We start from the raw sequence: 16,295 nt of genomic DNA, 5'->3' as shown, positions 1-16,295 counted from the left end.
CACAAAACTAAATACCTTTTGTGTTTAAATATGCTCTTTTTGGTTTCAATAGCCTTCACTGTATATACATCCAATGACTGTGAATTTAAAAAATAACAATTGGCCTTTTTCTTTGCAAGACTGAATGTTGTACATCCCTCAAATGTGACCAGGGACTTTGTAGACCGCATTTTTGAATCGTGTGTGTCACTGTGATCAAGCTCCAGATGTTCCCCATCATATTGTATTGCTTTGTCCATTGCATATATTTCTGAGGAAAATTGCTAAGAAGGTTGTTGGAAATGAATATCTGTTTGGATGGGTTATCAGTGGAATACCTATTGCAAGATCGGAAACCGCGTATTACCAGGCCAATGGCCAATTTTCTGGTGGAGGCAACAAGATTATGGCTTAAATTTTAATAACGATCCTGAAGTTTTATTGTAAATGTATGTTGTTGTTGTATGCCTAGAAAAGGTTGACTAAAACAAACAGAAGAATTGGTATGCATTAAGAGAATTGCTTGTTTCAAGAGTTAAATGTCATTGTTATACTGTATAATGCTTTTTGTACTTGAAATGATAAAGTGGCCAATATATTTCAAAATAATGAATAACTATATCAGAGCTTTGAGTGCCTTTTCTATTTACAACTCCCAGAATCCATATTGGTGACAAAATCAGTATTTGGAGCAAATCTTATTTCAGAGCTTGAAAATGTTATTTTTTTTTTTTAAAAAACCACCTCTAATTTTTAATTTTTCCAAGCTTTCAAATAAGAAAGTCAAGGCTCCCTATTACTAATTTTATTAACACACTGAAATACAGATCTAGATGTTATTACAAAAACCTGAAACAACACATTCATATAAGCAACCAAAGCCCTTTTATGCTACAAGTAGAACAAACGTCACTCTATGAATCCTACAAGAAACCCAGCAACTGTTATGGCTGCTTCTACACAGCAGAAATAACACACTTTGGCAGTGCTTTAATGACCATGACTTGATACCATGGAATTCTGGGATCCGTAGCTTTGTGAGGTGAGCCATGAAAGTTAAAACGGTGTCAAACTGCATTATTTCTGCAGTGCAGATGGCGCCTATGTAGCAGGGGATATAGGGACATTTCTCCTAAAACACTTGCTATTGATCATTATTCGATTTTGACTTAAAATATACGCAATTATTGCTAGAAATTAAACTGCTCAGGAGATAGGATGTAATTTGTTGAGAACTTGACAATGGACGACCACTTTGTTGTTGTTGTTGTTGTGTGTGTGTGCCTTCAAGTTGTTTCCAACTTATGGCGGCCCTAAGGCAACCCAATCACAGGGTTTTCTTGTCATGTTTCGGAAGCAGGGCTTTGCTACTGCTGTCCTCTGAGGCTGAGAAAGTGTGACTTCCCCAAGGCTTCCCAGTGGGTTTGTTGTGACACCAGAGAGCTCTCTGACAGAGAAGGCTAGATCTCTCCCAGAATACTATAACTCCCAGAATTCCATAGCATTTCAGCCATGGCAGTTAAAGTGGTGTCAAACTGGACTATTTCTGCAGTGTGGGTCTAAGGAATTTCAGGCCCAAACAGGAAGGGACCGGGGCTGCATTCACCATTCACACTGTGCAGAAACAATCCAGTTTGACACCTTTTTTTATGTATGGCTCAGTGCTGGGGAATCCTGGGAACTGTAGTGTATTGTGTGGCACCAGAGCTCTCTCTCTCTCTCTCTCTCTCTCTCTCTCTCTGGCAGAGGTTGCATCCACACTGGAGGGATAACCCAGTTTGGTACCGCTTTAACTTGTTGTCTGAGTCTTTGCTATGGAATTCTGGGAGTTGGAGTTTGTTCGCTCTGGGCCCCACAACAAACTCCAACTCCCAGAATTCCATAGCCTTCAGCCAGACAGAGTTAAAGCGGCCCCAAAGCGGGTTATCCCCCCAGTGTGGATGCAGCCGCAGACACAAAGGGATCCCCCTGCGGCCTCCTGCCTGGCCGAGCCTCCTCCTTTCCTTACCCAGCCAGCCCCTCCTGCTGCTGCTGCTGCCGCTGCTCCGAGGGCGATCCTCCGGCTCCTGCAGCCGCGACCCTTTTCGGCCACCGTCGCCGCCGCGGCCGCAGCCGCCGCGGCCGCCCCTCGCGCTCTCACCGCCGCCGCCACTGTTGCCGCTTACAGGCGACGAGCCCGCCGTCTTCTAGCCGCCGCTGTCGCAAAAGGGAGCCTCGGCCGCCAAGCGAGGCTGCGCGTGCGACAGGGGAGGGGGTAGGGAAGGAGAGCGGGCGGGAGGGCGGCGCTTTACGGCAGCGCTCCCTCGTCGAGGGCCTCCTTGCTTCCTTCCTATCCTCATTCCACGTGGAGCAGCCGCAGGAAGAAGAGTAGGGAGCGCAGCGGCAGCAGCCATCGCCATGAAGCGGCCGAGTGAGCAGCCTCTGCGGGGAGAGGGAGGGGAGGGGACGGGGTTCCGCTCAGGGAGGGAGGCTTCTAGGGCTTCCTAGGGACGCTTTGAGCTGCCGTTCCTTTGCCCCGTCCTCCATTTTCCTCGAAGGCCCTCCATTTTGAGGCAGACTAAGAAGCGTGAATGGACATTTCTGGGAGTCCTTTGGCCCTTCCTCCATTTTGTTCTCCATTTTGCGACGAAGACCCCCGGGCGCCCCTTCCCAGGCCAGGCTGGGGCCCAAAGAGCCGCTTTGGGGAGGGAGCCTTCCTCCATGTGGGCCTCTCCTCGGTCGTGAAGGGGCTGAGGCCCTGAGAGGAGCCTTGGGCCGAGAAGGAGAGCGAGCCATCCGGATTCGCAGTGATCCCCAGACCCTGGTCCTCCAGGCGCCCTTGCCTCATGCCCGCACTGCACTCTTATAGCGCTTCTATCCCACTTCGACTGCTCTGGCTGCCTCCTGCTGCATTCTGGGATCTGTAGTTCAGTGAGGCCTAAGAGCTCTCTGGCTGAGGAGTCTAAAGGGCCATCCAGCCCAGCCCCATCCTGCCATGCAGGAACTCTCCATCAAAGTGTGTTCCACTGTCAAACAGCCCTTTCTGTCAGGAAGTTCCTCCTAATGTTGAGGTGGAATCTCTTTTCCTGTAGCTTGCATCCATTGTTCCGGGTCCTGTTCTCTGGAGCAGCAGAAAACAAGCTTTTTCCCTCCTCAATATGACATCCCTTCAAGTCAGAAGGATGCATCTACACTGTAGAAATGACACCACTTTTAAGCGCTCTAGCTCTGTCCTTTGGGATCCCAGGATCAGTAGTTTTATGAGGTCCTTAGCCTTGGGTGCGTCTACACTGTAGGAACAGTGCTGTTTGATCCCACCTGTAAGTGCTGTAGGCTCACCCTATAGAGATCCTGGGATTTGTAGTTTTTAATGGCTTTTAGCCTTGGGTACATCTGGGTAGGATTAATGCAGTTTGACACAATTAGCTCCACCCTATGAAACCCTGGGGTTTGCAGCGTCTTTCGCCTTCTCTGACAGAGTGCGGGTGCCTCACCAAACTACAAATCCCATGGTTCTGTAGGATGGAGCCACGGAAGTTAAAGTCATGTCAAGGTGCATTATTATTTCCACAGCGTAGCTGCACCTGGAGTGAGGATTTCCGGGCAACAAAGATATTTGTGGCTGTGAACCTATACTTGTCCACACAGTAAACTCACTGGGATTTAATATCTGAGTAAATTTGTACAAGAAAGGCTGCAAACCCAAATGTAGATCTCAGAAGGCTTAGTGGATTCTGTGGCGCTTATGTTTGTGAATACATGTTTAGGTTTGGTTAAGTTCTATTTGTTATATGCACTGAATTTTTAACTATCCTATGTCTTCCATGGACAGACCAGGTTTTGGACCATGGACTATGTTTTGGAGGAGTAGGTTGTGACAGGTAGTTTAACTTGTTAGAGACACTGTTTGCAATTGATTTAACCTTCGATGTTACTGTTTTTCAGAGCTGAAGAAAGCCAGTAAGCGCATGACCTGTCACAAACGTTATAAAATACAGAAAAAGGTAGATATGGCCTGTTGCATTAATTACTGTTTCTCCAAATGGGAGGAAGGGGTATAGGGAGGGATGGGGAAATTATAGAAATGTTAAAGTCATCAAAACAGTCTTTCTGAAAAGTTGGGAGAAGAAAATGGAAATTTGAGGTAAGATAAACATCTCCAAGTCAACATGCAAAATTGATTTTCTTAACAAACTTATATAGCCTTTCCACTGACGTTTTTCTATAGGGAATAATTGAGAAAGCAATAGAAAACCAGCACGGGAAATTTATATTCTACATACCTGAGCAAGGATATTATATGTTAAGATGTGGAAAAGAAGAGGAAACACCAACAATAGTACAATGGCTAATTAAAATATATCAAAGGCAAAGCTAAATAAAATCCCATGTTGGATGAAAGGGAGAACAGAGGAGTGCATACAAAAAGAATGGCAGTTATTTTATAGTTACTTGAAAAAACACTGGAAAGACACCATTATTAGTAGTTAAAGAAATAGTTAACAAATAGATTGGCACAATTATATATTTGATATAGAGGACCTAATTAATTAACACTATAAGTTATGAAAATACATTAGGTACTAGGTTTATTTAACAGAAAAAATATAGAAGGTATAGCATATAAATTACAACAGAATCTATATATTTAAAACCCAGTTGGAGACTTAAGTAGAATTATACAAATTTATACATATATAAGATAGATCATGTGTAAGGAACACAGTGGAATCGATGAAGGGAAGTTAAAATATTTATGTTATATGTCTTTTATAATGTATTGGATGGATGTGATGTTAGTCTGGTATTGTATGTCTTTGTTAATATATGTTGCAGACTGAATGATGCAATAAAATATCATTGAAAGAAATATTTAGGAGTTGCCTAGTAGCACTTTTTATATGAAGGCAAAACCACTTCTGAGTAAGAAAACACTTATGAAAAATTCATGGGGTTGCCATATGTCAAGAGGCAACTTGAAGACACATACACATATGGTTGAATTTACTCAAGCATGTCCGTGGTATGCTCCTGTCTTGAAAATGATAGCATCTGAATGTTAGATTCAGAAATCCATCTTGGATTAAATTGTTGCATATGTATGGCAAGATAATTCACATGTTCCTGGTTTTTTGAGTCAGTAAAATCATGTCATGAAAATGAGTTTTCTGATTCTGAACCATAAAACCAGAGTTTTTGTTTCCCGGTATTTACCAGAGTTTCTGGTTTTTCTACTTAAAAAAATTGAAAAGTTGTCCTCATAAAGAAAGTGTGACATTTTATGCTGAGAGTTGTCAGGAAAGCAATTTTATTAGCAATACTGTGTTGTTATTGATTATAGGTACGAGAACACAAGAGAAAACTCAGGAAGGAAGCCAAGAAGCGTGGGCACAAAAAGCCAAAGAAAGATCTAGGAATTCCCAATGCTGCGCCTTTTAAAGAAGAGGTTCTTCGAGAAGCTGAGCAAAGGAAGCAAAGGGTAAAACAGATGGCTCCGCGTTATGTTGTTATGGAAATTCCATTCACTATTGAATCCCATTTGCTATCAGTGGTTGTGCTAGCAACTGTCTAGAAAGTATGGCTTACTTAAACTTAAAAAATTTAATTAATAAGTTGAATGAGTTTTGGGTTGAATAGTAAAATCTGATGAATGTGGACTGAGTTTTGCATTTTTTTTCTGTTGCAGCATCAGTGCAACCGTCATTAAGTATTTGTAAGCATGTCGTTTATGCTCCCATACAACTTCTGTGTTTCATGTTTCCCAGGGATGATGAAATTCTCTCTTTTACCTCTAACGCCATCAGATATTTTCTCCTCCATTTTTCATAGTTTGTAGCATTACCACTGACTGGCTACATGCTTTATTTTTCTTGGTTCCCATTGTGGTGTGCCAGCAATACATAATACTGCAGTAAAATTCTGAGTAATTAGTTGCAGCTGGTGCCTTGCTGAGTGTGGAAAGAAATCCTTTCTGTGTATAATTGTGTATGTGTGGTTTTTTTCCCCCTTGTGTGAACAGCGTGAAGAACTGAAGCAAAAGCAAAAACTTGATCGGCAGAAAGAGCTAGAAAAGAAACGTAAACAAGAAAAAAATAAAAAGGATGCTTGTGAAATAAAACCTGGTGAAAAGGTATGCATTCAGAGACTGCATTTCAGGCAGAAACTGAGATGATAAAACAACAAAGGTGTTCCATTAAGTTGTAAAATCTTGTTATTTTTGGTATAGTGGCATTAGAGCTCATACATCTGTACCAGGCGGGGTGTCTGCAGTTCTCCTCATTTTCAGGTTAACACCTGGGTTTCCCTAGTGAGGCAGTAATAAACATAAAGTATTCAGTTTGGATGTTCATCCACAACTTCTCATTCTGCACACTTCAGGATACAACTGGGCATAGTAACTGAGAGCCTACATGCTCCACCTGTGTCCTCTCCCTGTCTCAGTTGATATCAGGCCCTGGGAATGGCCCCTGTTGCTGCTTATTGGTGGGGAGGAGAAGAAATGAGTGGCAGTTCAGATGAGGAATAAGCAGCTGGCTTCAGCTCTGAGGGAGGAAGAAATGAATCTGCGCTCACAAATTTCCTACTTTAGCTGGTATACATGCAGTCAGCATGCTCCATCCCTGCTTTCCATTATCTTGCCTCAAGAAGTTAGCTTGTCAGTGGTGCTTAAAATAGCTAGTTTGCTTTCATCATAAACATGTATGGTTTTGGATAACAACCAGTAATTTTAAAAACTTTTTCATTGTAATAACTGACATTTTATTGGACTAAAAATGTTTCTACACAATAGTTACATGGATAATTTTCTGCTACTTCCATCATTTTGGTTATAACTTCCTAGTTTCTGAATTTTATTATATCCTTATCTAATTTAGAAATCAAGCAAAAAACAAAAAACAAAGTCAAACCAGCAGGTTGCTAAAAATTCAAAGAAATCCTTTTGCCAAGAACTTAAAAAGGTAAGATTACTTAGCCTTCTTTTTCTGAGGTCTGATACTTGTTTCCCTTTGGTACATAGTACATAGATAGCTTTTTAGATGCAAGCATGGTATTGTATACATTTGAGGTGTGCAGCTTTTTTAAAATTCAAATGGTTGTTTATTATATAATATTTGTTGATTATAACTTGGATTTTACATAGGTTTCCCAGTTGGGTCCCATCTGAGAAAACTACCCATGCTTTATTTCTGCTGTAAGGTATAATATTTCATTGGGTCTCAGTATTCCCCTGTTTTTAACTGAGCGCAACTTGTGTTGAAAATTGTGATATGTCTCTTTTCACCACAGCAGAAAATGGTTGCCAGTTTTATATGTTGTAGAAAACGGTAAAGGTCTTGCTTTGCAAGTGATACTAGACTGAGCTGTGCTGGAAGTTATCCAAAATGATTGTCACATCAAAATAACAATGTAGATTTTATGATTGTAGAAGCACATTTGTATGAATTTAAATCAGTAGTCTGAAATATGCATCTTCCCTGTTATTTTCCAGGTGATTGAGGCTTCTGATATAGTGTTGGAAGTCTTGGATGCTAGAGATCCTTTAGGCTGTAGATGCCCCCAAGTGGAACAACTTATTATTCAGACAGATGGAAAGAAGAAACTACTGTTGCTTTTAAATAAAATTGGTAATTTTTTAAACTTTATAGATACTTAACAGTTCTATTAATAGACTCTGGAACCCAAGTATTTATTGCCTCTATAAAAACACACAAAGGCTAGAGCTACATATAGCTGAATTGAATGATGGTCTCTGTGTGTTTACTTTGGTGGAAGCCATGTTGTGTTCAGTAACTAAGTGTTCAAAAGTGTTCAGGTCTTCTGTAGAAGTTCTTGCTTAGAATTACATTAATTACAAAACAATGATACTTAGTTTCAAGTTAATGAGTGTTGGGATTGAGGTGCCGTTGATAAGATTTCACTAGAACTTGCTTGTCTCATACTCAAGCACAAAAGTCTTAACTAAACTGTAGATTACATTGTAAATGCTGATCATTTTCTAGTGAAGGTGAACTATGAGGAAAATGCAAAAACATACTGACATGCCTCTGAAGACTGTCAGATCCAACTCTGAGCTCACAGTTCCCTGCAGTAAGAAATTGTTTCTGGGTGGTTTTTTTTTTTTTACCTTTAATGGTAGTTTTATTGCAGAAGTAGTGCTTTTATTTTATGAAATATTGACATCATCATCACAATGTGAACAACAGCTAATTTCTATTTTCCCCCCCAGATCTGGTACCCAAAGAGAACTTGGAGAAATGGCTGATTTACTTGAATAAGGAATTTCCAACTGTTGCTTTTAAATCTGCAATTCAGCTAAAAGATAAAACTGTGGTAAAGGCATCTTGTCATCTCTTATTTATTTGTCTGTCTGGCCTCTTCCTGTATATATACCTAATTGAGAACTATCACCAATCATATTTCTCAAATGTGTAGAGTAACCCTGTATTTATACAGGTAGATTAATATTATAGAGCTCCTTAGTAATGCCAAACATGTCAACCAGTCAATCAGCATTTACAGTTTAATCTACAGTTTAGTTAAGACTTTTGTGCTTGAGTATGAGACAAGTACTCAGCAAGTATAAGCAAAGATGGAATTATTATACAGTGGGCCCGCCTTATCCATATTCTCATCCTTTATTTTTACTGCCTGCAGATTGCCACACCCCATATCCAGTGGTGGTGACATGAATGTGCATATGCTGAAACGTGAGCTTTCACACTGACATTTAATAACATGCAGTGCGATAGTCCATGTATTTTTGCATGGGGGGCACTGTACTTTTTACCTTGATATTATCCAATGCAGTATTGGTTCTGAACTCATCTTATGTTTCCACCTATTCATAGATATAATGGCTTTGGTCCTTTGACAAATCGTTCTTCCAGTTAAGAAAAAACTGGGGTGAAAGTACTTGTTCAATTGCTGCATGAGCTCAGCATGTAACTTGAATTCTGTTAAGTCACGTTTACTTGTAGAATTCATATTCATTGATACAGCTTTTAAAATCTTAATTTAAATTTGCAGCGAGAAAAAAAACACACCAAAAGACATAATGCCTATACTGAGTTAACAAGAGGAAGCTTGTGCTTTGGAAGTGAATGCCTTCTAAAACTACTTCAAGAGCATAGTACAACTAAAGAGAAAGCTATACAAGTTGGTGTGGTAGGTAAGTACACACTCTTCTCTGTGCCAACGCTCACTTGATTTTTATACATGCTTGACAGCTGTAACTCACTTTCATCAGCAGTGTGGTATCACATATTTAACAGTCCCTTGTTTAATCTAAAGCCTCAATTTAAGTTTTAATGGTACTGCTAGGGTGTCAGCCTGAGACACCTGGATCCTTTAGGTGTGGGTGATATATATCCTGTTGTATTACTGAAGTGAGAAATGAGGATACACATTTTTGTCTTATTATTGTGAAGACTTCAGATCCAACTCTGATCTCACTTTGTGGACAGTGTTTAAAGAAGTAGAGCTAATATTCAAAACACACATGTTAAAATATTTTTAAACAAGTTGTTGCCCAAAAAAATTGAGATAGCAGCGTCATACTGCTTTGCATCCTCATAATATTGCAAGGGGCAGGCAAAGGAAGAAAAGAGGGGATTGAATTTATAGCATAACCTTCCTCGCCTTTCCTGATCTTCCTGGTATGTAATATAAGGAAGATGTCATTCTTTCTCCCAGATGTGTTTCCTAAATATTTTCCTGTTCAAAATATTTCCCTTCAGATATTTATATATCAGTTTAACTAATGCATCTTTATTCTTTTGTGTTTGTATCACAGGCTTCCCTAATGTGGGAAAAAGCAGTATAATCAATAGCTTGAAAGAAATGCGTGCCTGCAACGTGGGACCAGATAGAGGCCTCACTAAGTTAGTTTGCTTTTATGAAACAATATGTTTAATTACTTGCCTTTCGTCTAGTTTTACCTCCCCTTCTGTAAAACTGTACAGTCATCTAATTTTTGGTGTTCTAATCTTTGTATTTAGATAAAATGGATGCATTTCAGCAGTATACATTAGGGAGATGTATTATGAAGTTGTTTTATAGCACCTGTAATATTTAAGAATCATTCCCATAGCATATCCAGTTTGTATTGCTAATGAAAAATGTTGAAAATAATATTCCTTAAAAAGTGGGAGGAGGGTGATATCCCTTGATTGAAGGTTGTCAAAGGAAAAGTACTGCTAGTTGTGAAACATAGGTTTAAGTGTACTTGGTCTCGTTTATAGAAGAAAAAGTAAAGAGCATCAGTGACATGGAGACTACAGCTCAGGTATCCCAATGCCTACCAGGATTATAGTTTCGATTATACTGTCAATGACAGTCTTGCGGTTGACTTGCTGGGTTATCTCTACTTAGTCAACCTGGACATCTTGTTTCTTTATGATATGCTTATTGACCCAATAAGTACTTTGTTGAGATGGGTGAATGCCTGCTTTTCATGATATTTATGTTTTCTTGAAGATATATGCAAATCGTTCACATTGACAAAAATATCAAGATGTTAGATAGTCCATGTATTATCGCAGCACCTTCCAACTCGGCTCTTGTGCTGGCATTGAGAAGTACTACAGACTATGATGGTGAAAACTTAGTTAATTCCATCGATGCTATTCTGAAGCACTGCAGCAAGCAGCAGGTAAAACTAATTTGTAGATGCTAATACATTTTTGGTCTCTGGTGTATTAAATTTTGCTGTCTAGTCAGCTCTGGGCAGCAGCCCAAATAAAATGCTGTTGCCATGACCAGTTATCTAACCTATATACTCATGTATAAGTAAAAAAAATGGCCTAAAAAACCTGAGTTGACTTACCCATGGGTCAGTGTAAATACTGTACCTTAACTCTTATCAAAAAAGGAACCATCCTCTTCTCTGAGTAGAGTGGCAAAAGGTGAGAGCTTGGTCTATTCCAGAAGAACCTAAAAGAAGCCCTGACCTCGTGGCTGTCACCAGCCTTTCTGAATGCCTGAATGGGAAAATGGCAGCAGCGAAAACTCATTGGTTGTTCCTCTCAAAGGAGTGCTGAGACACTAAAAGGGTACAGTGCTTCTTTTAGGTTCTCCTGGGAAGGACTAAGCACTCACCTTTTGCTATTCTACTCAGGGAAGAGGGCTCCAGCAATGAATAATCCGGCTTTTAGAATTTGAATGAGACATTTGTGTATGCTTTTCTGGATTAAAATCAGGCAAAGTTAAAGGCTGTAAACACTGCTAATGTAGTCACAATTTTCTTTGCTTAGTCTTTACATACTTTTTGACAGGTGCGCACCTAGGGTCGCCTCTCCCCACATCATAGTCATGATTTACCATAGTTCCCTCCCCATCCATCCACCTTTAGGGTGAACACAGATGGTTATGCCTGCCAGAATTTTGTAAGTCCTTTGGCATCATTTTCCTCTGTTTCCTCCTTTACATCCTTTTTCACATATCCCTAGGTTTTATCTTCAACTTATCCGTGAGTCATATCAAAATTTTGTTCCTTTACTTATATATGAGGTCAGCTTATACACAAGTATATACAGTAGTTCATGGAATTGAAATCTGTCTTTAAGTTACACAAGTAAATGCAGCATTTTTATCTGTCTTGTCATTAAACTGAATGGATTTGTGCTTGTTGCCATATTAACAAAGTGAGAAATGAGGATACATGTCATGTCTTAATGTTCAATGAAGACATCAGATCCAACTCTGATCTTGCTCTGTTCTTAATGGTGCTTTCAAAAGATTTCTGATCGAACTCTGATTTTTGTCATCACAGAACAATAATGGCTCCAGATATGTAAACTAGAATAAAAGCATGCTTTTCTTTTTGTAGAAGGCCCTGGACTAGAAAAGTACAAATTTATTTACCAGGACATCTGAGAATCTGATACTCTTTCTTTGAGGTTTTGCTCTTTTCGTTCCCAGATAATGCTACACTACAACATGCCAGATTACAGAAACACTTTGGAATTTTTAACTCTACTTGCTCGGAAGAGGGGAATGCTCAAAAAGGGTGGTCTTGCTGACACAGAGAGTGCAGCTAAATTATTTCTCTCTGATTGGACAGGGTAAGTACTTATTTAACTTTATTTACCATTTGCTTGGAATGAAGTAGACCACATTGCGGCTAAGGAAGTGAAACTGTTGAAGGAACCAAATGAACAATATTAGGCAGCTATTTTATGAAACAAGGAGGCACAGGGGTGGCAAGCAATTTAATACCGTATTTTCCGGCGTATAAGACGACCCCCAACTTTTCCAGTTAAAATATAGAGTTTGGGATATACTCACCGTATAAGACTTCCAATGCACACCAAATAAAAATTAAAAAAACATCAGATTTGATTTCAAAATGGTACTTTTAATTCAAATGCTTATGACATGCAGGTACTTAGCAGGAAAACTTGTATACAAAGCCAGCTTGGATTGGTCAGCCCTCCCTGCCTGCCCAGCCCTCCCTGTCTCTAAGACTATCAGAGCGGTAGCGCAGACACGGCTCTTTTTTTCCATACCCCGGGCGTCCCGGACGCCTGCAGCTTGCTCCGCCCTTCACTTACACCTTCCTGGTGAGGCCCTCTCACCTTGTCATTGGGACCGCGTTAAGACACTTCTTTCCACAAATCCTTGTGAGTGAATTTTCTTCTACTGTACTTGTACAATAAGACAACACCCAGCGTATAAGACAACCCCCAACTTTTGATAAGATTTTTCTGGGTTAAAAAGTAGTCTTATACTCCAGAAAATACAGTATATGTAAATTGAATGAGTGGATATAATTCATGAACAAATAGCACATCTCATTGATTTAAACCATTGATTTAACTGGTTTAAAATCAGAGTTAAGATTCTAATCCAAAACACTTCTGTTCTCAAGTATTTTGGATAAGTGAGACAACCTGTAGTTAATATCACCAAGCCCAAAAACTGGAAGACATGAGCTGTGTTAAAATATATCTGGATGATTTGTGTGTATGTGTTCTCATTTGAGAATGAGGATCGTGAGACCATTGTAAGCAATACTCATTCCTTTTTAGAGCTAGAGTTAGTTACCACTCACAACCACCTGCAGCATGGAACCTGCCGCCTCACCTTTCCGAACAAACTGTTGTAGCAGCACAGCAGGAATTTAAGGTTCATGATTTGGAAGAAGATAACAGAAGTACCATAAAAGGTAAAGTTCACATACATAAGAACTCTTCAGTATAAGATGGGGACGGGACTTGTGGCCCTTCAGGGGGTTGAGTTGCAGTGGGCTTCTACTTAACAAGTTTACAGTGGTGGCCTATGTTTGAAAATATCTGTCTCAGAGCCATTGTGTATAAGCACAGTACTGTTATTAAATATTCCTGGGCATAACGTATGGACAGTGGGTTGCATCCTGGACAGGATATTGATCTATTTCCTCCATACCCTTGCAAAGCCCTATGCCACCCAAATCTATTCCTGAGTATTGGGGAAAGCCTTGGACAGTTGTGTATGTGTGTGTATATAATACTCGGGGCTGTAGAGGGAGTGGGGACTTGATGAAGGCTATCAGCTCTCATCTTTATTAGGGAGAACTTCCTCACAGTAAGAGCTATTCAACAGGGAAACACACTCCCTCAGACTATGATAGAGTCTCTTTTGGAGGTTTTTTGGAGGCTGAATGGTCATCTGTTGGGGGTGTTTTGATTATGTGTTCCTGGATGGCAGGGGATTGGACTGGATGGCCCTTGAGGTCTCTTCCAGCTCTGATTCTATTATTTTCTTCCACTAGAAGCATTCCAAGCAAAACACTTGAGTTCCTAATTTCCCCTGAGTAAAAAAAAAAAGCTTGTTCAAAGCCATTTTAAAATTGTTTCATAAATGTTTTTGGCCAATGAAAAGCTAGCAAACAACATTGACAAACTTAGTGATTCTGTTCATCTTAATCTGTTCATGAACATTTTTCTACAGCTAGCAAATACCCAAGTCCAGCAAGCAGTATTGTCTTTCAGTCTTCTGGCTTCACGGTTGGCATAACAGATGATGGAGAACTGCCAGAAGAGGTATTAGAACCAGATAACATAGAAGAAAATGAAAATGAAGATGAGGACTTCATGGAAGGAGAAGATGAGGGGGGTGAAAGAGAAAGTGATACTGAAGACATTGAAGAGGTAAATCAGTGAACCTGAGAAACCAAGAGTTAGACCAAGTCAGTGGTCATGACATAATATGTTATGGATTCTCAGCAAAGAGAGAAAAAGGGAGGACTTTCAGACCTATATTGCTGTCCTACCATAGATTCATACTAAGTTGGACAATCACATCATTCAGTGTTTAATTCTCTTGTAAAGCAAAAGTAATTATCAACCATATTGTGGGTTTTTTATGAGTTGCTAAATATGCAAATTATTTACTGGAAAGAATGCACATGTATTAGTCTTTCCTCTCCCCCCAATTTTGTACAATAGCACTGCCATGTTGGCATCTTGAAATTATTCTCTTTTTTGTTTTTTAAGGGAAGTGATAAAATAATGACTGGCAAAACCACAGCTGAAGAGCTGGAAACAAAGAATGCAAACTTGGGTGAACTGTCTACAGGTACTAATAAACTTATGAATTTCATCAAGATTTAATTCAACCTTCTTAAATAGACAAAGTGATTTCTGTTAGTCTGACATTCTCCTTTCCTTTTCAAGGTAAACAAGTTGACATAGACAAGTTGACTGCTGACCAGGATGATGCATATGATTTCAATACGGATTATATATAAAGAAAATACCTGAAGTTTCTGAGTGTTCTTTAGCTTTCAGAGATCTAATGAGGACCCCGTAGAGACTGAATTCCTATAGAGAGACTTTTTCCCCCAGTTACTAAACAACTGGCACATGTAAATATTGTACACAATGGTGAATACAGAAGAGTTACCTAGAAGCAAATAATTGTAAATTATATTGAAAAAGAGTAACATACTGTTGTCTTAGCCGCACCTGTTCTGTAAAAATAAATTAAAACAAAGAGTAGTAAGACATTTCCAAAGGGTTTTTCATTGATGCATATCAAGGAGGAAATCATGCAGTATTCTTGATGTTGCTGGACTCACACTTCCAGGGTTCCTCACCATTGGCTTTGTTGCCTACTGCTGATGAGACTTGGAGTCCAATGTTATGTGAAGGAGCACATGCCCCCCCCCCAATAAACAATAATGATTGAGGCAACCATTCAAAGTGTGAGCTTTGGTATTCCTGTGCCTGGATGGCAACCTGTATATGGCACCAAATAAGATGTTCTGAAGCTCTTCTAAACTAAGCTGATGAGAGTTGCAATCTAACCACTTGTATGCGGTCACAAATTACTCACCCCTGGTTTTAATCCAGCCTAAAGCTTTTTATAGATGAAATGGTTCAGTCTATGGGAGGTATCTAATCCAGTTAGGAGGGTGACTCCACTGGCAGAATGAAGAATGTCACTACAGTGACTTGTATTTTACCTGGAGGGGCCCCCAGAGTGCTCCTCCAAGTTAAAAAAAATGGATATAACCCATTATGTGTTAGTGTTAACTGGATCTAGTTACTCAGTTTAATAAGCATTCCCCTTCATCTGTGTTTCTAGAGAATATCTTTTTTCCATTATCAGTTGAACCCATACTTGTACAAGAAGCAAAACTTAGAAGAAACTAGACTTGGGCTTCAGCAAATTACCTCTATTGGACAAAACTCAATTTAGTGATGCATTTGTAATTGTTAAAACTGCCTGTGAAAGCTAAGATTTGGTCATTTAATCTGCAGGTAAATCAGGTGTCAAACAGAATGGTTTAATTAATGTTGTTTATACAACTCATTTCTGAGTTCTGACTAAGTGTTACCCAAATTGCTGGCATCCAGGAAGGATTCCCACAATTAATCTAGTATTACAGGAATTATAGTATTGGCTCAAATCAGAGATGTAGTTTGGCTGGGGCAACAGTCATAGGATAGCAACCCTACTACACCATGTCTGAATCACACAGGACTCCAGGGACAAATTCAAATAGATTTTTGTATTTTTTATTAAGGGAATTAACACAAGGACACATACACTCATGCATACATAGAAGAGCTAGGGAAACAAAGGTGACAGTGGCGAATAGATCTGAGGCCTTGCTAATGGTGATACTTGCCAACTATGAGGCTTGCTTCCAACTGAAGGAATAGGAATGGGCTCAGTAGTCACCTGGAAACGTGGTGGCGGTGCCGGTTACTGAGGGAATCTAGATGCAAACTGGCAGCATGGAGGCCTGCTTGCAAACTAAACCCAGGGAACTGCTATTTTACTACTTGCATATATAGCCAGAATTGTGTCTTGGCAGAAACCAAGGCTTGAAAGGATTAGCAGTTACAAAT

The 16,295-nt window shown here is 39.8% G+C and overlaps 2 protein-coding genes and 3 non-coding genes across 11 annotated transcripts in view; 4 read left to right on the top strand and 1 right to left on the bottom strand.

Moving 5' to 3' along the window:
- PBRM1 (polybromo 1) overlaps positions 1–2,181 on the bottom strand; it is an 85,445-nt gene extending 83,264 nt beyond the window's left edge. For all 7 annotated transcript variants that reach the window (XM_042453568.1, XM_042453574.1, XM_042453570.1 and 4 more), the window contains exon 1: positions 1,988–2,181. The gene's annotated coding sequence lies outside the window, so the exon portion shown is untranslated. The remainder of the gene's footprint in view (positions 1–1,987) is intronic.
- Positions 2,182–2,238: 57 nt separating this feature from the next.
- Positions 2,239–14,944, top strand: GNL3 (G protein nucleolar 3). Its single transcript, XM_042453575.1, has 15 exons — positions 2,239–2,389; positions 3,904–3,962; positions 5,300–5,437; positions 5,978–6,088; positions 6,834–6,917; positions 7,448–7,583; positions 8,186–8,289; positions 8,986–9,127; positions 9,752–9,839; positions 10,435–10,609; positions 11,878–12,020; positions 12,987–13,123; positions 13,888–14,087; positions 14,433–14,514; positions 14,613–14,944. The coding sequence occupies exons 1-15, from the start codon at positions 2,377–2,379 to the stop codon at positions 14,684–14,686; spliced, it is 1,686 nt and encodes a 561-aa protein (XP_042309509.1). The 5' UTR covers positions 2,239–2,376; the 3' UTR covers positions 14,687–14,944.
- LOC121924573 lies at positions 7,966–8,042 on the top strand. Its single transcript, XR_006102677.1, has one exon. It is a non-coding gene; the product is annotated as a small nucleolar RNA SNORD19 (small nucleolar RNA).
- On the top strand, positions 9,347–9,418 carry LOC121924574. The gene has a single exon (XR_006102678.1). It is a non-coding gene; the product is annotated as a small nucleolar RNA SNORD19 (small nucleolar RNA).
- Positions 11,603–11,675, top strand: LOC121924575. Its single transcript, XR_006102679.1, has one exon. It is a non-coding gene; the product is annotated as a small nucleolar RNA SNORD19 (small nucleolar RNA).
- Positions 14,945–16,295: the final 1,351 nt, after the last annotated feature.

This window comes from Sceloporus undulatus, chromosome 2 (assembly GCF_019175285.1).
Source record: "Sceloporus undulatus isolate JIND9_A2432 ecotype Alabama chromosome 2, SceUnd_v1.1, whole genome shotgun sequence".
Lineage (NCBI taxonomy): Eukaryota > Metazoa > Chordata > Lepidosauria > Squamata > Phrynosomatidae > Sceloporus > Sceloporus undulatus.
Note: the sequence above shows the minus strand (reverse complement) of the source record. Positions and strands in the feature narration are given on the sequence as shown.